At 40.3% G+C, this 25,309-nt stretch overlaps 2 protein-coding genes across 3 annotated transcripts in view; one reads left to right on the forward strand and one right to left on the reverse strand.

Annotated features, from left to right (window-relative positions):
- Positions 1-7,886: 7,886 nt before the first annotated feature.
- On the forward strand, positions 7,887-16,415 carry PPIC (peptidylprolyl isomerase C). The gene is made up of 5 exons (XM_075021764.1): positions 7,887-8,094; positions 11,911-12,024; positions 12,513-12,606; positions 14,291-14,475; positions 15,887-16,415. Exons 1-5 carry the CDS (start codon positions 7,927-7,929, stop codon positions 16,013-16,015), a joined length of 690 nt encoding a protein of 229 aa, XP_074877865.1. The 5' UTR covers positions 7,887-7,926; the 3' UTR covers positions 16,016-16,415.
- Positions 16,416-18,019: 1,604 nt separating this feature from the next.
- SNX24 (sorting nexin 24) overlaps positions 18,020-25,309 on the reverse strand; it is a 95,888-nt gene continuing 88,598 nt past the window's right edge. For both annotated transcript variants that reach the window (XM_075021766.1, XM_075021765.1), the window contains 3 exons: positions 24,865-24,897; positions 23,875-23,939; positions 18,020-19,067 (listed from right to left, as the gene is read on the reverse strand). In XM_075021766.1, coding sequence (XP_074877867.1) covers positions 18,997-19,067; positions 23,875-23,939; positions 24,865-24,897 — 169 coding nt within the window. In that variant the 3' untranslated portion in view covers positions 18,020-18,996. The remainder of the gene's footprint in view (positions 19,068-23,874; positions 23,940-24,864; positions 24,898-25,309) is intronic.

The following is a 25,309-nucleotide window of genomic DNA, read 5'->3' on the forward strand; positions in this document are numbered from 1 at the left end:
TGGGAGGGTACATAGCCAGGACAGCTGACCCAAACTGACCAAGAGATATTCCATACCATATGACATCTGCTCAGCAATAAAGCTAAGAGAAAGGAGGACGGAGGGGGGACGACATTCATTATTACGACATTTGTCTTCTGGAGCAACTGGTAGGTGTACTGAAGCCCGGCTCCCCAGGAAGTGGCCGGACATTGCCTGCTGCTGGGAAGTAGAGAATAAATCTTCTGTTTTCCTTTGCTTCTGCACGCGGCCTTTGCTTTTGCTTTATTAAACTGCCTTTTTCTTGACCCATGAGTTTTTTCTCCTTCTCATTTTCTGGAGGGGAGTGATAGAGCAGCTTGGTGGGCACCTGACATCTGGCCAAGGCCAACCCACCACAAAAGGGTCCCACTGCCATCAGTGAAGCTCTCCAAAACTGAGAAACAGAATTATTTCCAAATTATCTAGAATTCCTTTCTCAAAAATAACACATTCACATTACCACTCATTACCAGCACTGCAATAAACCCTTTGATGAAATACAAGGATGACTGCTGTAATAAGTTACTGGACACAAAACATAGAATTTTCAAAGCACTCTAGAGTAGGATTTTTATAAAATAGATCACTTAGAATAGCGAGAATCAATTTAGAAGACATAACAGAGAAGAAAAGAAGACTAGCTTCAATGGCATTCATTTGAATATTGCAAAACCCATGCAAACACCACTAAAATGTCAATACGTGCAGAGTTATTGTACCACCTTAGTCAAGATACTGCTTTTTTTTTCAAGTGCAAGAAACCATCACACTTTCCTAGATACTGTGACACAGAAATTCTTAACGAGGATCACTGTACAGGAGTTTACATATGACTGACAGTAACACTGTTCAAACAAAAGATACTAAGGAAAAACACCAACTATATATACTTGCCTACAGCTGACCACTTACTGCTCATCTTGTAAGCAGCACTAGCAGCCTTTCCTAGATACTTATGTAATCCTGACAGAGTTCCTTTAGCTACTGCATACACTTAATGTACAAAAATTTATACAAAATGATTTTATATAGACAAAGGATCATGGTATGTATTTCTCAGAAATTTGATCTCTGATTGGCAACATCTCCAGGAAGAATATTACAGCTCTAATAAAATATTTTCTTTACTTCAGTGTATATTTTCATAATGACCCCGAAACATGCAACAAATAGGGTGGTATCTAAATCAAGTGTATGCAGGCAACTGCATATGCGTAAGTATGAAATGTCTTTCAAAGTTAAAAAAAAATATGCACGTGAAGAACTGACCCCAAATCTTTGTGGGCAGCTTGAGATATCTTTCTTACATAGTGTATTCTGTAAGATAGTAAATTAATTCTTCTTTTTAGTAACACTGCATCTTACTGATTAGAAACCTACTAGATAGATGGGGTCCTTGATCAGACAGTACTTTTAGCAGGGTAATAACAACGCCGAACTTCAGGGACACTGAAATTACACATACCCGTTTTCTCTGTATCTTCTAAGCCATATTTCCTGCACTAATGAAGCTAACTTTGTACTTCTGTCAGCGCAGCAGGCTGCAGAGTGAGTTGAAGAGAGAAATATAATTTATCTTAACCTTTCACTCATCTTGAAACAAACCACCAACATATTTTTGTCCATTTAAAACCATCCTTGAAGGAGCCTTCTCACTGGTTCTAGATACTCTGGTCTTTTCTAAAATTACCACTTTTCATATAAAAGCTCTCTAAACATCTGACCGGTATCTTAATGAATCGTAAAGGAAAAACTCTTGTACTTGTCATTGTCATTTTCTTCTTGAACAGTTGCAAGCCCCACTTTTCCTCTTGAATACTACAGTCCCCTCTGGTATTTGGAAGGTGGGGATCAATCTCAATCACATGCCTGCTCAATGCTAAGCATGTTAGTCATCTTCCAAGTGTTAACCTCTGAGCTGCTATGTACCTCCTAAAAAATTAATGAGCTTTCTTCTTCCCCTACTTTCACCTTGCTCAAAAAAGCCCCAACAACTATATTAATAATAATTAAAACCTCACATGAAAAGATCAAAGCTGGATCAATTCTTCACAATAGTCATACGACATGATGTTGCTCCGCAGTTTTTTCAACTTCCCATTTGCATTTTTAAGGAAGGAATTCTCTCCTCTTTCCTCTTAAGAGCCCAGAGCCACAGGCTGTATATCCTGATTTGCACCTCTGGGCATTATCAAGCTAGAAGTATCGATTACTGGAACTTAAAGTTATTGACAAAGACATACTTTTCAAACACCTATGTACTTACCTTTAAGTGTGAGTAGTTCCATGGCAGAGAGACCACAGCTATAGTTAAGGCATGTGCAAAAGTGTTTGGAGAACTAGAATCTTTATTGTAAGTAATAATCAGAGAAAGCAAAATCCACATACTTTTAAAATGCTATGAAGTTTTAGCTTTTTTGCCTTGAAAACAAAGAAATCTGACTGTACGCTTCCTTACAGCTAGGCTTTACTGCTAGTTTTTTTCTTTTCCCCTAAGGAATCTTATGCAATTGCAGACATTAAGAAAAACAGAATTCAAATGAATGACTATGTGCTAAATGCTCACTGCAGTGAGATACGCAATTACAGATAGCTCTGATATCCTGTAAACAAATGTGCTGAAAGCAAAAATGGTTCTGGCTCCAGCTGCACTATTTTGAAAACACGTTGCTGGTATCACCTAAATAAATGCTTTGACCATTAGAGTGGAAAGGGTAACACTTCAAATTGCGTTTGGATTCAAAATTTTAAAAGCTTAAAAACTATTCACCAAAGGAAGACACTTATCCGGAGCATAGGACACATTTATTTTGCATAAGTGCACCAGATGACATAAGTCTAAGCTATTTCAATGATTTAATAGAAGAGACAGTACATATGATACACTCCATCTTTCTGAAGTCACATAAAGGAAAAGACAAAAAAACCCACAAACAGAACTCCCCATAAACCTCTTTCTTCATTATTCATGAAGACCATATACAGAGACTTACAATTTGTGGACCTGAAGTTGGTTTTTTTTGACTGTGGTCTCTTAGAATTATATGCAATCACAATGGCCCTGATGTGTTATAGCTTTCAACCATTTTATAATTCAGACAATGTATAATATGAAGCAGTGTAATTTCTTAGTCTTTGTGGGATTAAAGTTTGGCTTTAAACATATGACTTTACGCTGCCAGTGATACACTAAAAACCCAAGACAAGTAATACGATGGCATTGTGAAGCCTGGGAAAGATTACACAGTTTCAGTGATTCGGGTTTGAGAATCGAAATCCCATTTCAAAGTGAAGAAATAAAAATAAAAGCTCAGTTACAGCAGGCTTACAGAACACTGTGCTTACTCCAAGTTTTATTCTGGCAGCTGTCAAGCAGTTAACATTGATGAAAGTGCCTATAGAACCATAAAGCATTATTATTACGTATGTCATGCCCAGAATTCTTTTTACCTGTATAACATGATATACTAGAGCAATTTGGATATGAAATATTTCTATATCACTACAATAAATCATAGCTCACTAAAATGCCATAGTGCTGAAAGGAAGTGCTAGAATTACTGCCAAGGCTAGTACTACTAGAAATCAAAATCTGTCAGATGCTATATGTTTAATATATCTCTCTTCTGTACCCATTTTAAATTGTAAAGAGCCCATCAGAAGCAATGAAACACCTCATTACAGATACTATTACTTAAATTGAAGACCGTCAAACAGTAGCAAATTATTCTTTTAAAGGCTTGATTACTTCAGAAGACAACAAGCACCACGATAACGCATGTCTGCTAGCTCTAAGATGCAAAATGTCCTGTGCACCATATTACAAACACAAGATAGTTTGAACATATTCTTTTAATGGGCTATGTAATTTTTGTCACAATAGCCTCAGGTCCCTTGATCAATTTAAAAAAGAAAAAAAAAAGCAAGAAATGACAAAATGAGCTTATCTGTAACTTGTACTCACACTTAAGGATAAAGGTAATATTTCAACTAAAAACTGCGCAGCCAGATGACGCCTGCTTTAATATTTGATCCATGTGGAAAGACTGAAGGAATTGGGGTTGTTTAGTCTACAGAAAAGAAAACTGAGGGGAGAAATGATAACAGTCCTCAAATCAGCTGCACCGAAGAGGTGAACAAATTGCTCATGGCTAGGGAGGATGGAACAGGAAAGATTGGTCTTCTGTTGCAGACCCTCTCCTGATTTTGCACTTTTTTTTAATAGAGAGAAACTGTGCCTGTACAAAACCACAGTGAATTCAGTGTAGTTCTCAGTTTGTCTGTGTAGAGAGTTTGTGGAGACTTCCAAAATCTTTAAGATAGTTATGAACAATTAAAGCAGACAAACGAACAGGTCATAACGGATTTTTACATACTATTCCCTAATTTTACTGTAAGGATTTCCTTCTTTTCACAGTTAGTACACAGCGTACTGTTTGTCTGGCTTTTGTGTACTTTCCATTTGATAGTCATGACATCAGATTCCTCCAAAAAGAACATGTACTTCTTTCAGCGTCAGGAAGAGATTTTCCATGTAAAATTGAGTTTTCATTGAACATATTAAGTTTCTGCCTCTTTTTGAGATTTCCTCTTTAAACATTGTTTTATCTGCTTCCAAAAATTATTTAGCAGCATCACCAATGTGCATAAACTTCCCAAGATAATGTAAACCAGATTCTGTCTCATCTTGCTGTTTTTAAATTTCTTCAGTGCTATTAACCACTCATTTCATTCTTCCTGCCTCATACTGCCATCTTGTACATGGATGAAACATATTTACACTTCAATAAACAGGGAAGTCATCCTTGCAAACACCAACATTTTTACTGAGAAAGAGTGAAAGGGAACTCTAGGGAGTACTGTGGGTAGTATTGTTCAGCATACCTACACTGAATAGGCCCTTCTATATTAAGGAGTATTAAATTAAGGAGCTTCCCAGCCATATCACCTTTTCTTGTCTTCCCAGCTCATTGCCTGGTCCTCTGCACCTCATGATTTGAACCAGTGTACTACTTTGACTAAATTGCTCTAAGAAAATACAGTCTCATCAGCCTATATTTGTCTTCTTTCAGATTCAGAACTTAGAATTAGTTATGGCTCCACCTTTTCCCACATTTCTGTCAACATTCATCTTATGACTTGCATGCATCTGGAGCATCAAAAATGCTCTGTCCCACATAGGTCTCTTCCCACTCACTCCATACCTAAAAATACTACCTGCAGAGTGCTGAGGAATTTTAACATGCCCTCATATATGTTCCAAGAGGAACCTTTTTCCATTTTCGTCATATCCCTCTGAATATCCCACAGTCTGTAACATACTTTGTTTAGTTTAAGCATAACGAATACAACTTCAGAGCAGGTAAATACTGAATAGGTAGCTGTAATAAAGGTAGATGGTAGTGATAAAGAGAGATGGAAATGGCAAATTTTCTCCTTCTGGATTTTGACTACTGACATTTATGTGATTAGGTATATATGTGGGCTGCAAAAGGTTTCTGTGAGTATTTAGTTAAAAACCCTAACTATTTTCTAATGTATTTGTAAAATAATACAGTCCTTTTAAATTTTATAACCAACTGGAGCAACAAATCAGTGTATCTTTGGATTTTGTTATGTTTCTGTAGTAAATCTTAACTCCAGAGCTAGTCAAACACCATTATTATGTGGTGACGCAATGCAAGGAAGGCAGCTGAATCATAATTTTAAATTCTTAGTACCTTATCAAACAGGCAGAGAAAATAAACACATACTCAGTTTACTCTGAGTAAACTCTCATACTCACATACTTGCTGACAGTGCATTGACATATGAAAGAATCTAGCATAAGAGACAGTGAAGGTCTGGGTCTGCTTTGATATTTAAAGAAGAATGTCAGGGTGAAATATAGCAACCACTAACAACAGGATCAAAGAAGTGCTTTAACCACCTATACACACATGAACTACTTTTGTTTCAGCACTAAGATGAACAGATCTAATTAGCTACAAGGAAACTGGGTAAATGTCTTAAACCATGCCCTGAAGTCCCATAGCCCCCAGTGCTGACAGTGAGTCCCCACGGGCAGGGCTTCAGTAAAGCCCTCAAGTTTTACAAAATGCCAGCACGTAGGTCAGATGTCAAAGTTAAGCCCCAGATTAGTCAAGGTGGTTCTTTGACTGAGGAGCTACAACCACAAATATTTTACACCTCTTGAGGAAAGGGGATCTATTTGTGTCAGTCAACAACTAAGCAAGATGATCATTCCGTGTTTCTGCTCATGCACTATGTGATGCGGAATCAGTAATCACCACTCTGCTGTGCCTGGGAAATGAGTTTTTACTAGTCGCCTGATGAGAATCTCATTGCATTCAGATTCATTAGTGTAGGCAGCATATGGGGCAGAATGGAAAACAGCGGAGAAGTGACATCCCCTGTGAAAAACAGTCTATGACCAATCTGTAGTCAAAGATGTGCATTAGGGTGTGCCTATGGTACGTTTTATTTTGGATCAGGAGTACACTTCTGAAGTGGATCTTTCCAACACCCCCACTTGCTGTGCTTTGGTTCTCAATGCAGAGAGGTCTTGCCATGCACAAACTAGACTTCTGTCAGATGAAACTAAACCAGAAGCTGTGTTCCAGAAGCATGACCAGCACTCTTCAGCTGCTAGTGGGCATTTGGTCAGCTGGACAGATCACCTGAAAAGCACACAGTGCAGATGTCAACTTTTCAGCACCAACTACTGTGTCTGGTACTTGCTAACTGAGGCACAGCCTCAAGCTGAGAGGCTCAGTGGCAGTGACAGTGTAGCTGTGCCAGTGTGGAGCTTATTCTCCCTCAAGCACTCCACCTGAGCTCTGGGCTGGCTTTGCAAGCAGCACCAAACTCTTTGCATAGGTGCTATGCCATATACCCAGAAACACAGCACTGCCAAGTTTAATCCCGTGTGTGTTTACACAGGCCGCTGTCAGCCTCCTGCTTGCAGTATATCAGTATCTACTAATTATTTTTCTTCCACATGCTGGCACTTGGGAGGCCACAAATTTCACTGTTCCAATTTACAAATTTTCTAGGGACTACTGTAGCAGTGACACCATTTGGGACAGGCCCTGAATGCAAACAATTTTAGAGCAGAGAAGATAACAGGTCAGTGTCAAAGGCAAAGTAATTTGCTAGACTGGGATCCCTCTTCCCTGTCTTGGTAGGCAACGGCTTGGGACAGACATTTGTGTTTGCTGAATTTGCTTGGTGCAGCTCCTTACCGTTCAAAGCCAAGGGTGCTGACACGGGTGCCAAGCACTGCACCTGTACTGCTAACACAAAGGAAACCAGAAGCATTACAAGTGCCTTACAGGGTCATGTTTCTGCTCAGCACATTTAACACCTCAGAGATGAAGGACCAACGATCCGCTGTCAAAACCCCCTGAACACCCACTGTTTTGGCTACTGCACCCACTTGTGGGCTCCTCGAGGAACCCCCCCGTGCACACGGACTGGCTGAAGCCAAAACCCGGGCTACTTGGCCCCTTACAGGTAACCCCTGCTCCTGTTCGGCGAGGCCGAGCCCCCGAGGAGCCCAGGGGCCTTCCCACCCCGCGACCTCCCCCCCACAAGCAACGGGCACCGCGACCCCTCCGGCATTTGTAGCCACCCGAAACCCAGCCAGGGGTCCGGGGCTCACCCTGGGGGGCCCCCGTACCCAAGAAGGAGGAAAACCCGCTCTGAAGACAGCCGCAGGGTCTGAGGGCGGGCGCCTGCCACGCACCCCCCCCCAGTGCCCACCTCAGCCCACGCAGCCTCCCCCACGGCCGCGCGCCCGACAGGCTCCGCCCGCCTCGCCCCTCCCATCCACCCTCCAAAGTTAAGCAGGGCCAGCCCCGGCCGCGGCTCGGAGGGGTGACCTTGCCTCCCCCCCTCCGCCACATGGCGCGGGAGGAGCCGCCCGGCGGCGGGCGCAGGCGCCGCAGCGCTCGCCTCAGCGCCATGGGCCGTGGGGGGCCGGCGGCGCTCCTCGGCGCCGTTGCTTGCCTTTGCTTCCTGGCCCCGGTGGCTGAGGGCTTCAAGAAGAGGGGACCCAGCGTGACAGCCAAGGTGACTCTCGCCCGCGGCCGGGGCGGCTCCGGCGGCCGGGAAGCCTCCCCGGCTGCCGGCCTGAGGCGAGTCGGGATCGGTCGGTCGTGAGGGGGCCGCGGCGTCTCCTCAGCGGGCCCCCGAAGGGGCTTTTTTCCCCTGCCGGCTCCGCGCCCGTTTTCGGCGCTTAGGGAGGGTGCGGGGGCCGCCTGGCAGCCTTTTACCCCGGTTTTAGAGTGTCGAGCTGGTCCCTCGCCGGCTCGCTCCTTCCCGGGCCGGATTCCGGCGGAAAGGAGGCCCCTGCGGGGGTCGGGTTTGGGGAGGGCTCGGACAAGCGCCTTCACTTTTCCGTTTTATAAATGAGTTGTGTGGTTGGTTTGGGGTTTTTTTAACCCCTTTGGGCATGCCCCCTTTCTGTAGCCGCTGGCACACCTCAAACTTGCTAGTTAGCTCAGCCTGCCTCTAGCTTACAGAGAGGGTAACTTTGCAATTGGTAATTACATCCTTGCTTCTGCGGTCTCTGCCGCCGCCGTAGGCAGCGTGGGGGCTGCGTGCGCGGTGGTGTCCGCGCTGCGCTGGGCAGTGGGCTTTCACCCGCTCTGAGGCTCAGTTGTGCTGTATTTATTTTTGTCGTGCCCCGCCCCCCCCCCCCCCCCCCCCGCCGTTGCTGAAACTCCCGGTGTCGTGAACTGTCACTTTATTGCCCCCTTGTTTCCCGCTCCCTGCCGCGACGGGCTTGGGCAGCTGCCGTGGGTCCGAACCTAAGCCGAACCGCGTCGTCCCTCAGAGCGCGCTGCCAGCGGAGCGGCGTGCCTCGGCCACGCAGGTCTCCGCAGGCGGGACGGGGTTTGCGCCGGAGGCTGTGCGGTAAGTGCTGATGGCCCTGCCCAAGAGACCGACTGGCGGGCCTGGCAGCGGGGCGGGGGTGGACCCGCTTATCGCAACGTACCGGCATCCCTTCCCAGAAAGTTTTTGCTGGTGCAGGAGGTCCGGCTTTGGATAAAGTAGGGATTAGATGTTTCTGCCCCCAACAACCTCTCCACCTGCACTCACGAGGGAGTGCCGTGCTCTTGGTGAAAGATGCCCGCACTGGTGAAAGCTGGCAGGGCAGGGAAGGGGCAGAGCTGCTCCCTCTGGCGCAGCCTCAGCTTCCTAAGCCACAGGCTGTGCCTTTTTCTCTGAACTTCATTGTCACCATTGTCTACAATTGTCTACAGTTTCTAGTCCATGAATTTCATTTTTTTGGGGGGGGCGGTAAATCTCGTAGGCTTTGGCCTCCAAATCATCTTCTGGCAATGTAGTCCAGTTTAATTGTGCCAATTTTCCTTGTCCAAGCTAGTCATAACTTTACAGAGCTCAGCAAATCACACTAGTTTTCTCTCTTTCAGCTTGCATAGTTTTATTTAATCTTTCTTCATATAAAAGGTATTACAGATCTTTGAGCATCTGTGCTGCCCTTTTCTCTGCCTTTTTCAGGTTGGTTTTACCATTCTGCAATAGAGGAGCCAGAATTACATGCAGCACTCGGGGTGTGAACGCACCGTACAGATTTATACCATGGTGTAATTATGCCCATCTCTTGTCCTTATCCATTTTTAATTATTTTTAACATTCATTTTCCTTCTCTGACCTTCACAAGTCCAGAGCCAAACTTTCCATCAAAATGCTCGTCAAATCAGACTCCAGATGTCTTTTTTGAGTGGTAGCCAATTTAGGACCCCTTATTATGGCTATATAGTCCTCTTCCACATGTAGTATTTTGCATTTGTTGTTTTATTGCCTGGTGTCTAGGAGTCTTTGCCCCCCCCCCCCCCAATAATTGAATACTCTTGGCTGTTTTTTCATTTTGATATACACCATCTTGTGTAAATTATATATAAGTTCATGAGAACCAGCCAGTCTTACTGGTGCACTCTTTTTCATTTCAGTCGTGAAATACTTACTGCAAATTGTAAATAAGATTAAGTATTTACATAAATATTAATAAGACTGAAAACTTCTAATATTTATTTTCTCTAAGAGTTTTTGGTGAAGAATCTGGCCAGATGTTTTTTGAGATTTGAGTTTGCTGTGTTGACCATGCTTACTGAGTTTCCAGAGAACTTGAGAAAATATGTTTAAAAGAACATGGTTTCTTTACACAAAAATGGCAATCTAGGGCTAGCAAATATTTCTGTATTTGATCTCCTGGCCAGAAATGTGCACAGACATGTTATGTGCTGCGTAATTAAAGTGCAGAGCTTTCAAAAAATCACCAAGCTTGTAGCACAGGTATGTGGAATGCTAACAGGAAGCCAGGAACTTACTGTTTGTTTACAAGCACTGAATAACCTGAAGCAATGCTTTTTTGGAAGTATTGGGTTTGCTGCTTAGGCGAGCAGCTCTGCCATGAATGAAAGCTTCAGGCTGGGTTAGGTTTACAACATATGGCGGATGTGTCTGCATGTGGTCTGTGCAAGTGTTTGATGTTACTACTATCTGGGGTCTTAGCTTGGTAGTCTTGGTTGTGTTACTTATATATGCTTATATATTTCAGGCAGTCTTTCTACTAGGACAACATTTCCAGGCAAAATAAGGTGTGTTTAGAAAACGTAGGTAGGCAATACCCCTTACTTAGATAACCCTGGTGGCAAAATTCAGAGAGGTATGCTTATAAAAATGTTAAGAAGTTAGTGAAAATGTGCTGTTAATACTTTGGGAGCCACACATCTAAGTAGTATGTTATTTAGTGCCAAGTGCCAGGGAAATGAATGAGGTGTATCAAAAGGAATTTTATTTTCTTTATAGAGCTTTTATAGCATTAGCCAAAAGTTCAACAGTCAAAACCACATGGGAGATCAAGAAACGGTAGAAATGTTTACTAGGACAGTGTGAAAGAGGCATTCACGTTGGAGAGACTGTGGCCATTTATTATCATTATTGGACTAATTTCTGAGCGTTGCAGACAAGTAATATTTGGTCAAGTGCCACAAGGAACAGCAAATACCACATCATAGGAATACACGTTGCTGTTTCCTAGAAGTTGTAATAGTTTTTATGTAACTTTTTCAGAACTTCAAAATGCCTCATTTCCTGACAGCTGTTCCTATTTTCAGTAATTGTTGGAACATTTTTGCATCTTCAAATATGCATTCATATATTCTGAACTATATTAAAATGCTTCATAACTCATTTGCCTTTTTGAAGTTGCATTTTAGCAACTTCTATGTTGAAGCTTTTAGGCAATCAGGTGAATAATGTAGCCTGGTTATTTCTCTTACCAGGCTTGAATTCATATTTGGGAAAGCAACTCCTTGCTTGAGCCATAGGATTTTCTTCCCACTGTTTGTCAATTTAACTAAATTTAGGCTTTCACCTACACTTAATCACATGCATACTAATGCCTAGAACAGTGAAGATTATGAGTGGATAGCAGTATTGTTTGTGGGGAGTGTCAGTACTGTAGTTCCTTGTTATTGTTCACCACACTGGAATAGCGTCATTGTTCTTCCTTGTTTTCCTATTTCATCTTTTCTGTACAGCTTTGAAGATGTGCATTTCTGGGAAAAAAATCTTCTTGAACACTACCTTCAAACTTGTGATACAGCAGTCTCACTGAGCCCTTAAAAGCAGTAAGAGTCAAAATGTATAGTCACCAATTCTCAAACAGTTTTCTGCATAATCTGATTTTGGTAGCTCTGAAAGGATTTTTCTTGAACAGCACCCTCAGAAATTGAAGGATACTGTTAATACAGACCAGCCAGAAGCAGTTTGTTACCACCTTATGCTTTCAAAAGCTTGGCCTTTTTGTTGTGCTCACATTTGTATCACTTTTGTTGTTTTCATAAAAACGTTCAGGTGTTCTTTGATGTGAAGATTGGAGACAAAGATGTTGGCAGAATTGTAATTGGATTGTTTGGAAAAGTTGTCCCGAAGACTGTGGAGAACTTCATTGTGCTGGCAACTGGAGAAGTATGTTTGTGGTTTTCTTCCACTGTGTACTCAAGTTTGGATTGGGAAGTAAATATTTGTTTAATGCTGTTTCAGTTGTGAACTGTCGATTTTAATTCAGTGGAGTTTGTGCAAGAGTGCCATCCCCAAGGCTGTGCACTGGTGCATGTCTTCTCATGTCCTTGGGGCTTGGTTCACAAGATGTAATTACGAGATATTGGATATCACCTCCTCAATCTGTCCCTGCCATGCAGATCTAGCATGTAGAGGTACTGTGGCCAGATACCAGTCAAATAAAGACAATGGCTTTGATCACCTGAGTAATATCTGCTTTGTGGCAGTAGCCCAGCTCCATTCACCTGTATCTCAGTTTAATTTGTTTCTTGCCAGTATTTGTCTCCAGTGGTGGTATATTCTGTGAAGTCTGGCCACTCACTACATGTGTACTTCCATGTGACTGTATAGAATTGGATGTTACATTCATTTAAAGAATTATTTCATTTTCTTAGAGAGGATATGGATACAAAGGAAGTAAATTTCATCGTGTGATCAAAGACTTCATGATTCAAGGAGGAGACTTCACAGCTGGAGATGGATCAGGAGGTAAACACGCTTAGTATCTTACAGGTTCCCTGTCCTTTTTCAAATGTCTGCTGAAAAGATGGGCAAAACAGCATATTCCCTCATTCTTTCAGCTCCCATAAATGAAAAAAAACCCCAAACACTTGTATTGGAGCATCTAGTACTTTTCCAAGCATCTTGGAACACAAGGCTTCAATTATTTGGATTTTCTGATTATAAGTATGTGTAGAGCTTCCTTTGTCCTCAATTTTTGCAGATAGCTCTTTTCTGTCTGTGACTTGTCCCCATTCAAGAAGCATGGCTTTGTGTGGTGGGCTGGAGCCACTTGACCAGCTGAGCTGCTCCTACAACATATAGTCTCCAAAAGACGGATGTCTCCGCCCTTCCCCTGCTCTGGCTTTGTGACAGCGCTCCTTCCCTGAGGCACTCATTGATTGCGTGTATACATGAACCAGTTCGAGTCATCAGCAGAAAACAGTGAAAGCGTGTAGAGGGAAGGCAGGTAGGGAAGGAGTAGGCTGTCCTTTCTGCCCTTGGGTCAGCCAGTTCTGTGGAACCTTCTGAAATGTGCTGTGGGAGGGAATTTCAAATCAGGGGTAGAGAAATTAGAAAATGAGGGTCATGTCCTCTGCCCTCTTTTTTTTTCTCCTACTAAGTTTAAAACCATAAACTTACTGGTGGTGTGAGTTTTTGCTGTGTGTATCATTTCTCCCTCCTGAGCCTCCAGAAGACCAGTTCAATGAGCTAAGGAGGGCAATCACAGCGCAGCATCTCGTGCATTGCATGCAGTCTGGCTTCTCATTTCTTCTCTTCTGTTATGCGTACACTCAATGTTAGTGATTTCCCTGTTGAGACAGAATGGGAAACACACATTCCTTTTCCTTGCAGAGAACAATGGGGAAGGCCAAAATACCAAAGACCCAGTTTTAGCATTAAAGGTAGGCAGGGTTTGTTTGCCTGCTAATACTGTTTATTGGGATGGTATCTGGTGGTGTTGGAAGCAGCGTACCCATTGTGGTAGGCACTGTACAAATAATGAGGGAAGACATCCTTCTGTTTTCAAAGTGGTGATCGTTTGAACGGGACTTAAATGGTTTCCCTTCTGAACAATTTTAGAAACATCAAAATCCTTATGTAATGATTCCATTATTATTATTCCACTCAGAAATTCCACACTGAGTCTTTTAAGCTAACTTCCATTTGTTCTTCATGTATTTAAACATGTCTAAAGCAATTCTTATCAGGAGGAAAAGTTGTAAAAGTGAAGACTAAAATTGTCACAAAACATGGTAACCTTATTTTTAGGGGCCATAATTATGTACTTCAAATTTGTTCAACAGGGTGAAGTATACTATTGTTCAGTGCTGTATGTAAGCAGGACCTTAGAAGGTACTCGGCTTGCTTGTTAAATTCAAAGGATAGAGCATCATGAGCTTTAAATACTCTCCTCTTATATGTGGTGTTTTAGCCTATCTTTACATGCAAAATGCTTTCAGTTATGGAATCACTGATGATGGAAGTGATGTTGCTGTACTTACTCAAACAATGAATCTTCAAGTCCTGAATTTATACTTTGTTTTTCCCATTTTTGAACAAAGGTGGGATGGGGTGGGTGTTTGATTTTTGTTTTGGTTTTTTTTTTTTTTGTTGGGTTTTGGTTTTTTTTTGTTGTTGTTAAGGTTTGCTTTTGTATTTTGTGTCATAGGAAGAAGCATCTATGGAGAAAGGTTTCCAGATGAGAACTTCAAGCTCAAACACTATGGAATTGGATGGGTTAGCATGGCTAATTCTGGCCCAGACACCAACGGATCCCAATTCTTCATCAGTGTGACAAAGCCTTCTTGGTTAGATGGAAAACATGTAGTATTTGGCAAAGTCCTTGATGGAATGGTAAGCTAAAATTAGTGGCAGGGTTAATCCAAGAAAATCTGGACAAATTCTGCTGCATTTTATCTGTGTTAGTGTAATTTACACCGTTGTGGTTCAAAAGTGTTTATCTAATATGTACATGGCAGAAAATGATAGTGAAGAGCCTGGAACTGGATGATTTAGAAAAGAAATAGCAAATGGTGACTGCAGAAATGGAACTTAAATCATGCCTTTGGCTTTCACAGCTCTTGTTTCAGACCACTAACCACTGAAATGAACACTGACATCTTTGCAGATTACAAATGGAGTAAGTTCAGGTCCCCCTTTCACTAACGCTGTTAGCCATGAAATAATTGTATTTCTACAAGCTAAAATCTAATTTTGTAGCATGTACTAGCCATGGATAACACTTTCATTGTTACGGTTTTTAGAAGCATGTAAATATAAAGTTTACAAATACATGTATTCAGATCTGTGGGAAAAAAAAAGGTAGTTAATTCCCTCAAACCATACACAGCTGCAAAACTGTACAAGGGCCAAATAGAATTTAAGTTTAAAAATGGTTCTTCCAACTGATTATACTTCCAGTAGTCTGGTTTTCCTTTTAAATTATTCCATTTAGTCTGTGTTTTGAAACGAACAGGGGAAACATGACCTGCTGCACTGACCAGTTCTTTGAGGAGTTTGAGAACCTCATTAGAACACTTGCACTGCACTCCCACATTCATATTGAAATCTGTTCTCATGAGCTACAGTAGTAGCTGAAAATTTTTGAGGAGAGACTTGGACTAAGTTTTAGTTTAGTTAGATTAATGAACAGATATCCAAAGCCAGGTAGTCAGTATTCCTAACTAAATTTTGTCCTTTAAAAATACTACTTTAATTAGTTGCCTAGCATGAGGCCTGTAGTTTACCTGTACCTGTCTGACTGGAGGGCTTTGTACCACACTTAAAATCTGTATATGTGTGTGTTACACTAAAAGTAGAAGCAGTCATCAGATTTCTTGAAGCATGGACAGTTATGCTGTATGATTAGAAAAATAATTATTGCTTATCCTTTATGTTCTCTGGATTCACTTTCTGCTCATAGGTTACAGACAGACCCTGTATGCGCTAGGTCAGTTAGCTGAAAGGGCGTTTTGTTGCCTCTTCGTGATATTTTTGTTGGCTGAAAGTTTTTATAGAAGGGCAAACAGCCTTCCATGTGATTCTGTCAACTGTGTGTGGGTTGTAGAGTGGCACAACTGTTAATGGGGGGGGGGGGGGGGGGGAAGGCACATGGGAACTCAACAGGGTAAAGGTCTTTGTTCAGAAGTTGCTTAATAAATTGTAATGCTCGGAGCACTTAGTTGTTTACCTGGTACCAGACTTGAGCCACTGGAGTTTCCTTGGCTAAACTGAAATTTTTATTTTATTTTATTTTTTTTTACAGTCTGTGGTGCACTCAATAGAACTCCAGCAGACAGATGAACATGACCGGCCCCTTCAAGACTGTGTGATTGTGAACAGTGGCAAAATAGCTGTAAAAGAACCATTTGTAGTTGAAGTAGGCGACTGGTGAGACCAACAGTCAGAATGGAAAGTAAAACTTGATCACTTTTCTTTAAGGCCTGTTTTTGACTGATCTCAACTATCCATTGAGTTTTTGTCTCAAAACATATGAGGCTATATTTAGACAATACTTACCATTTGCCAATATAACAACTTGATGGAGCTGTCACTCCTTGAAATTCAGGACATACCCCACTAAATACTAGATCTTGCAGAAAAAGTCTTTCATGAAAAATTTTAGAACTACTTCTGTTTTTTTAAGGTTCTCTGGAAATTTTTTGCAATATTTGTTTCTGCCTTTTCAACTGAAAATATTTTCTGTAACAGTATCAGCATTTTAAAAACAAACAAAAAAATTAAATACAGGACTGTTTTGAATAAATAAACTTTGATTTCAAATAAATACTTAATGAAGAGTTTTTTTTATTTCCCCCCACAAAGGCCTTTTTTCTCACCTCAGTAAATTCTGCAAAATAAGCAGGGGGTGCTGCTTTCCAGGAAATGAGGTTGTAAGGTTAGAGCAGGGATGGTAAATTTCTCTCAATGTGTCAGATAAAGTCCAGGCTGTCTTTCAAAAACCCACAGTATTCAGATACAATCCTGTAACCAAGAAAGAACAGCTCTGTCCATTGTTAAATAAGATCATCAGTTAGAAACTGATTAAAATAGAAGAGTCCCTTGTTTTGCAGCACAGTGAATTTTATAACACCAAGCTAATGTTATTTATGATAAAGCTGAAATGCTTTTTATTGCAGTTTTGCTGTACATCAGAGATGCAACTTTAGGTTCATTATTTTTGTAATGCTTCTAAAATAACTCTTAAGCTGACAACTTAACTGGTAGCTTTTAAAGAAGGTCACCATAAGGTACCATTTAAAGACAGCTGTATTTGTTAGGTTCTTTAAGTGAGTTATGTAGTACTCCACAGGAAGATGTGGATTATTTCTCTTGAGTTTCCAGTGTTGTAGAACTCGAAGATTGAAGAGTCAATGCCAAGATCTGATGAAGGACTCATCCACCTGCACAGTAGGCAGCATATCACTTAATCTTTGCAGTGACTAGTTTCCTGAAGGGTGTCCTGGAGCCCATGTGAGGTATCCAGACTTTGAGTGGTCCGGGGAAGAGCGAGTACCTACAGCACAGAGCTTGTAGGTACCTACTGGCACCCCCCCCCCCAAGGAAACAGGAAAACACAGTGGGCAGGGATTTACCTCAGGTCATCCTGACATGTCCTTTGTCCTTACAAGGCTGCTTCTGTGGTTCACCATCCATACCTGGGGCCTCTCCTGAGGGTAAATACCGACACTTCTTTTCAGAGACCTGTGAGAGGATTACAGTCCTCTTTCTTTAAAAACAGAGCTAGAGAAGAATGTGTCAAGGGCCTCTAAATTTGCCTAGTACTAGGCAATCAGACTTGCATTTCACCCCTGTTCATTTTTCTACTAACTGCTTAAAGTAAAAAGTCTCTGAAAAGCAGCACTGGGAAGCAGTGTTGCAAAGTAAGAGTGAGAATGCCTCAGACTCCCTTGCCCATATAGCTTTCCACTAATAGCTGAAGGCTTTCCTGGATGTTGATCCTGGAGACAGTGTAGAGAATTCTGCTACCTGAAAAAGTGCTGCAGTCACAGGCCTACCTTTTATACAAGTCCCAGCTTTTCACCATCCCCAGGCAGCTTTAAAACAGATTTAGTAGTCAGCAGGAGGCAACCCATGCATCTCCAGGATCAGACTTGTGTTTGTGTCTAGCTTTGCCATTACCACTTTTATGCAACACCCTTCCTCTGATGAACCCAATGACTTGCTGGCTGTTCAATTACACTGAATTTTTTGCCCCAAGATACACACTTTTTATAAGCCTAGGATGTTCAGATAGCATGGTGCTGAGAGTTTTAAATGAGCAGGCACCCAGGTATTTTCTCATGCTTCATGTGGAGTATCTGTAAAACCCATCTCTGATGATACAAGCTCAGAAAAATGTCTTGTTTGAACAAACACCAAAAATACACTGGAGCAGTACATTCATGTTGTAGTAATTTATTTTGTAATGTCCAGTAGCACACATAAAAATTTCCAGTTAAACCTGAACAAATACATATATATATATAATTATATATATATGTATCAGTTTTAGTTTTGTCATTTTACTATGTAATCATATTCTTGCTTTAGCTTACCACAGAGTTGTATGCTCTGTGACTTATAAAATGTTAAGATATGGAATACAGTCTGCAAGTTGATGTGACAAGCAAACATACACACAGATTGGATGTCGTAACTGAATGGAGGTGCATAAATGCCATGTAAAAATCTCCTGCTAGATAAAATTACTTCAGCTGCAATCTAGAAAATTTCCTGAGAGTGAGCTATGTATTATTTCAGAATGTGGAAGCATGTTTTTGCCTTAGAAACTCTTCATACACATGCACTGGCTGTTTTCCAACCTGATATTAAAAAGCAGATTCAAAATAATTTAAGAAAAATGAACAAAATACTTTAAATCACTTTCAATTTCTTCTTGCTTTAATTTTTTTTTTTTTTTGGCAATTTCTTACACACTCTTTTCAGTGCCAGCACTTTTAATCCATCCACTGCCAGCAATGGGTAATGTGCTGGGAAAAATCATGGTGTAAAAATGTTTAGTGTCATTTATGATAGAAATTATAGAAATAATTAGTAAAGCTTTCAATTCTTTTGAAAGGTTAGGGTAATTCAGTGTATGACTTTCAGCTTTTAGTGTTAAATAGTTAGAGCATGTCAATATATAGAATGTATCACTAACTTCAATACTGTTGTTTTCATATCTTCTTTTTTTTAAAAGCAGCAATTGTAGTGACATTGATTTTATGTAAAAAGATATAATGCTTGAACTTAAACTGAGGTTGTGGCTCTTGCTTCTGAGCATAATTTTCACATCACAGAATTTTACTCCTGTTAATTCCATCAAACATGTCTCGGAGACTTGCTTCAGCTTCTTCTAGCCACGCATCACTTCTACCTGGGCAGTAAATGAGGGTAAAATATTCCATGTAGAATGCCTTCTATAACTACGTTTGGAAAGTCATCTGAAAAAAAAGAAAAAAACCCTTGCTTTCTTATCTATGTCAGTAAAATATAAATGTTTTTGTGAAACTTAACTAGGTAAGGCCTTGTATAATTTGGGTTACTGCATCACTCAACTGTTTATCCGTGTTGGGGATGTGCTATTAGTAATGCTGTTTCAGCACTAAAGCCACTTTAGTGTAGCACTGGGCATTGCATGAATGCGCTGCCAGATTTGTTGCTTATTGATTTAAAGGGATGTTCTAATACTTAATGCTGCTAGGCTCCAGCTCTTGATCTGAATCTTTTCTCACAAGGAAGATGGATTACACTGGCAATTCAATTTCTAACAAAATCTCAATATACTTGAAGAAATTCCAAGATTGCTACTGGGAATACTTCAAAGCTGTTTTTCCATTGTGGTTTACAGCAATGTTTAGACAGAAGACTTGAGGATGCCTGTACAATCAGAGATGATTATTTGAGGCAGGAAAATTTCAGGCTGTCTAATCAACATAAAGTATCACGTGTTACAAAAGGCATCCTATAATATCTGAAGGAAGAAAACCCCCTATGTTCTTACCACAGATGTAGAGGAAACTGGCACTTAATTTTCATGTTAAATTCAGCATGAAAGAATTACCTGATAGAGCACAGTAATAGATCCACGCAGAGGAATGGCTGGATGTACATTACTGAAGTGAAAATACTTTTCAATGCACCAACTCCTGCATTTTTAATGAAGGGTTTACTTAAATCACTGGGCATTAAGAGTAAGAATTTCTGATGACATCTTACAATCTTAAAATTGCTAGTACACTAGGAAATGGATTTGCTTAGAAGAACAGAGTATTTCTGATATAGAACTTCCACACTAATCACATCTTTCCATCACCTATCAGCCTACAGGATATTCAAAAAGGGGAGAGGCAACTTTCATAACAATCATTAGATACTTGATAAATTAGATTACCTAATGTGGGTGGGAATTAGGTTTTGCCCCTAATTCTTTTGCTGAAATCATTTTGGAGGTAAAAATAGTGAGCAAAAAGTAGATTTGGACTCAGTAGGAAAAAAAATAATCTATGTTTGCTTAAAGGTGTTACCTCATAGGTATTATACTAAAGATATTATATAAACAGAGATATTTTTAGGATGTTTTAATGAAATGCAACCTCCATCATAAACAATATATGCATAATTCTCCTCAACTTCTCATAGTAAATCATCATTATAAATTACTTGTTCATATTTTGAATCCAATAATGATTCCTCCAAGTCCTGCAAGCTCAGCTATCCCAAATCACCCTGGTAGAATAACCATATGCTGTTGTCATTAATGTTATTAAAAATACACTTATAAGGGCAATCTGATGCTTTCCTTCTAAATTGAATGCTGCAGTTCTAGAGACCAGTTTTTACTGGTTCTTCTATAACATACAGTATATATAGGAAAATGAGTATTGATTAAAAAGATGATGCAACTTTACAGCATCAGATTTACTGTGAGGCTTTGTTGCTTAAAAAAATCAAGCATATTAATTAAGTTAAATGTATAAATACATCGAAGCAGTCTTGCAGATCTGTGATATACAGCTTAAAGAATTGTTAGAACAATTTTCAAACAAGTGACAGTAAATCTGAGATTCCATTTTTTAGCTTCTGAGGTATCATATTCAATTTGCAGAATTTTAGATTTTTCCTTCATTTTTCTTCAAAATAGTAAGTAACTGGTTTTTTCCACCCCCTCAAAAAGAAGTGGCCACTTTACACAAAAAAAGTGATGTGCTCATGCGCTCAGACTGCGTTAGATACATCATGAAAAAGTGACTTTTTGAAAATCAATGATGTGGTTTGTAACTGTGAATCTTATTTTTGGAAAGTTGCCTTGCAACTCAACAATGCTTAAAGTCCAGTCATTAGAATAGTGGCAAGACTATATTTTATGAAGACAAGTAACAGTGCAATGAGGGGGAAAAAAAAGTGATGAGTATTATGATTGAAAAACAAGTATTTATTTCTTTAAAATCCCACAAATACACAATTTCCTGTCTTATAGGAAGATGTTAACACAGGCATTCCTGTATCCAGGAAAGACAACTCCATCTCTGATTCAATCAACTGTCACAATTCACCATCTTCAGAGAGTACACACAATGAATGGTTAGTTGCTAATGGACGCTTACTATTGGCCATAGTTTGAACAACCTTGGCTGCTTTTTACAAAGGAATCAGAGTCTATTAAATTAAGAACTGATCTGAGAGAGAAAATTTTAGAAAGCTCATCTATATTTTCTCTTTGCTGCAAACTAAAACCAAGAAGAATTAAAGGCAATGGTAGTTGTGTAAAAACTTTGTTTCTTTCTAAGTAGACTTAAGTCAACTTGTAGAACCTCTAGACTTACAGCTTGGTTTTCTGCCTTTTTAAAACTACAACTCACATTCTAATTTGTGTTTTAATCCATTGTTAAAAAGCATAACTTGCAAATAAATTTGATGTTTTAAGGTCTTCAAATACAAAGAATATTCACCTAATTCTAAATATTGTGTGTCAAGGCCAAAAAATGCCTTGGCAAAAGCCTGAAAAGTCCTTTGTTGCAGATGTCATTAATGAGGCCTACTTAATATTTAAATATGTCATGCATTAGAAGAGACTTTTATCTTACTCCAAGCAAAGCACTACTTAAAAGAGTAGTTACAAAATTCATTATAAAGTTGCTAATGATTTCAAGAAAAAGAAGCTTAGCTTTACTCAGAGCACACATTAGGGAAGGAAGATAAATACCATCACAGAACAGCAAAATCTTGAATAGAAGTCTTAACAGCAAAACCTTACATGTGGACAGGAAACATTAAGCGCTGTCTTCATTCTTCAGGATAACTGTATATGAAATCCATTTTCTCTCTTAGGAATGGTATGGAATTAAATGATGTTCATAATTTACAACCTGCTCTTGAGGAATCCAAGTTTGCAATTACGAGGAGCATTGAAAAATAAGATTAAGACATGCAGTGTGGCTCACTCTCAGTACAGGCACTGTCTGGACCAACTTTTAGACAGAGGCAACTCTGTGGGTGCTTCTGCATTACTGTTGTCACTTGGGTCAGGAGTCACCTTGTGAAGTGACTATATCCCCTTACTCTGCTTCAGTTCATTGATTTTGTGATTTGCACTCCAGCCTCAAATGGGCATTCAGTCTACATGACCAGACTAGTGCTAAGTCAAAATAAAAACAAAAGGACTCTGTAATATGTCTTTGTCCTGGTTTCAGCTAGGATAGAGTTAATTTTCTTTCTAGTAGCTGGTATAGTGTTATGTTTTGGATTTAGTATGAGAATAATGTTCATAACCACGTCAGTGTGGTTGTGTTAAACCATGACAGTCTTCTAACATGGACCTTGGTCACACAGGACCTCTGCACTCAATGTTTCACTCTAGAACTACAACTTTAAGTTCAGTAAGACTCCATAGGGTTAATGCTGTTGGGCCACACTACTAGAGTGGACACTGCCTGCAAGAGAGACTATTTAACCATCTCAAAATACATGAGCTTAGTCCCTATGGTTTTGAAAAACAGCTTGTAAAAACAACAGAATCACAGAACAGTTGCAGCTGGAACAGATGAGTGGTGGTCATCTGGTCCAACCCCCTGCTCAAGCATGGACACCTAGAGCCAGTTGCCCAGGACCACGTAGAGATGGCTTCTGAGTATCTCCAAGGATGGAGACTCTACCACCATTCTGGGCAACCTGTGCCAGGGCTTGGGCACCTTCACAGTGAAAGAGTGTTTCCTGATGTTCTTTTCCTGCCACTGGGCACCACTAAAAAGAGCCTTTGTCTTCTTTACACCCTCCCTTCAGGTATTTATATACAACTTCAGAAAATCTCAAGGAAGTACACTTCATTGGCCAAGAAACTACAGCAAATAAGTGTTCTCTCCTAAATTTACTGTTAAAAATGTCATGATTTTCCAGGCAGCTCAACAACCTGACTCTTGATTTCAACACAGTATTTTGTAAAATCAAACAAAATGCCACATTAAAAAAAAAATAAATCTTAATTTGCAGCTCTGGGAGAAAATTCTCCCTTGAAAGTGCATTACACTTTTAATACAAAAACTAGTATAAGTAACAGTTCAAACAAGTAAAATGACAAAACCAAGAAGAACACACTACTAAAAATGATATTTTTTTTCCTGCACATATTTAATTTAAGATGGAGGGTAAGTTCTCTGAATTAATAATGCAGAGAACTTTCTATAAAAAAAGAAAAGGGGGATTATAACAAGCTATTTCAAACTCTTTTGAACCATGTATTAAGAGATGAAGGCTAATGTAAATGTCCTGTGAAACACATCAATTATACTTAAAGTATACATTCTTTTTTTTTTTTTCCTAAAGAGCTCTAGAGGTTATAAACGATAAGAAATAGTAATAGTCCAAATGGAAATACAAACATGCTCGTAGTAGATCGACTGGTGTTTAGGGAAAAAGCACTTACAAAGGACGGGGCCTCTAAGTTCAAATCCTTCAGGCAAAACAGACCAAAGGGTCAACAAGAAAAGCAAAGCAATGTTCTTTGTCTTTTGATTTGAATTCTCCGTAGGTTTGTCTGAGAGAACAACTGGGGGAGAAAATTCCACCCTTTTATAAATCACCCACCCCACTTAGTGTTTTAATGGTTTCTTACACAAGAACTATCGTTTTATTGGCAGGTTATTAGATTTTGGACCAGTGTCATTTGACTAGGCTGGTATTAATAATAATGTGGTTTATGTGGTGCAGGGTCAGATCAGTAAAGCGCTGTTAACAGATGACAGGTTTGATTACCGTTGGCTTTAGGCAAGACATATGGATCCCTTAGGAACAGCAGCACAGGCTGGTGGGACAGTTTGCTGGAAAGGTCAAGAACAGGGATGTCAGTATCAAGGGACAGCAAACAGAATATTCTACAAACTAGCTTTGACAAAGTGAGGTGGTCGAGCCTTGCAGGAGCCATGCTGGTGCGTTTCTGCACACCCATGCTGCCCAAAAAGGGCAGGCTCCATCTCCTGGGAGTAAAGCTGCCCCTCAGCCACACACTGAAACCCTCAGTGTGAAGCTGGAGGTCCAGGGGCTGCATCTAGGAGGGGCGGCTTGCAGCTGGCTTTGACACCTCCCGATCCTGCTCTGCTCCCTGGTACTTGGTGTAATGCAGGCTACAAAAGCACCTACAACCAGGCTCCATGGTCTACAGGCTCTTCAGGCCACCAGACAGACTCAAAATTTCACCACGTTCTTCCGGCTATCAAACTGGTTGCTGTACACCTCACCCATGGAGAGAAAGTCCTTGGAAGTCCCTTGCAGGGCTGTCTCGCACCCTGGTTATGGTAGAGACATCCTCCCCCAGCCAGCACCAGCCCTCTCCACTCTGCTCTGTAGATACACATACCAAGTAGTGCAACCAGATACCTACAAAAATCTATCAAACACAGAGGGGAGAAACCAAACCTCTAATTCCTTCTGCTGAATCTTCTTGCTACAAAAAACCACACTTTGAGGGGTAAAAAACATTCCCAGAAATATTTCAGAGCTAGTAGTATTCTATTATGGTTTTGTAAGGAGTTTCCCAATACAAGTGTAAGGATGCTCAATTCACACTACAAATGGATGGATCTAGCACAGCAGATGAAACTAGCCATAATATTTAACAAGCACATCTAATTTTAATGCTAAACCACTGCTATTTTGTCAACTGCAAGGAACAAATACAGTAAATGCTAATAATTTCAAGTAGTTTATTAATCTGGTATCCTAAAAAAGAGTAGGAATCAAGCTCACCTCGATTCTTCAGATTCTGTTTCATCAAAAGAGCTGCAAGTAAAGTGAGAGGAAACTTTGGTTATAACAAAATTAACTCTACAATAAAAAACCCCTCCAAATCCTTTAAGAGCCATCAAAGGGAGCGACCTTTTTTCTGGTCAATAGCTGCATAATGCAGTGTGATGAAATGAATGTGGGAGATTATCACTTTACAACAACCACTACTTGGAAATGACAGCATCCATTTTACTGTAACAGATTCACAAACATACCTATCTATCTATCTGTCTATCTAAGAAGTGATGGGGTATGGTCCCACCGAGGGTATTGGCTGATGTCATTAACTACAAGTCTGTTTGTTAGCTTCTGAATCACTCTGGAGACCGCCCTGGGCCATAGACACTTCTGAGTGTAAGAGGGCCTCAAAATTATCTCCACTTTTTTCAACCCACCTTCTCTCCAC

The sequence above is a fragment of the Buteo buteo genome, chromosome Z (assembly GCF_964188355.1).
Source record: "Buteo buteo chromosome Z, bButBut1.hap1.1, whole genome shotgun sequence".
Classification (NCBI taxonomy): Eukaryota; Metazoa; Chordata; class Aves; order Accipitriformes; family Accipitridae; genus Buteo; species Buteo buteo.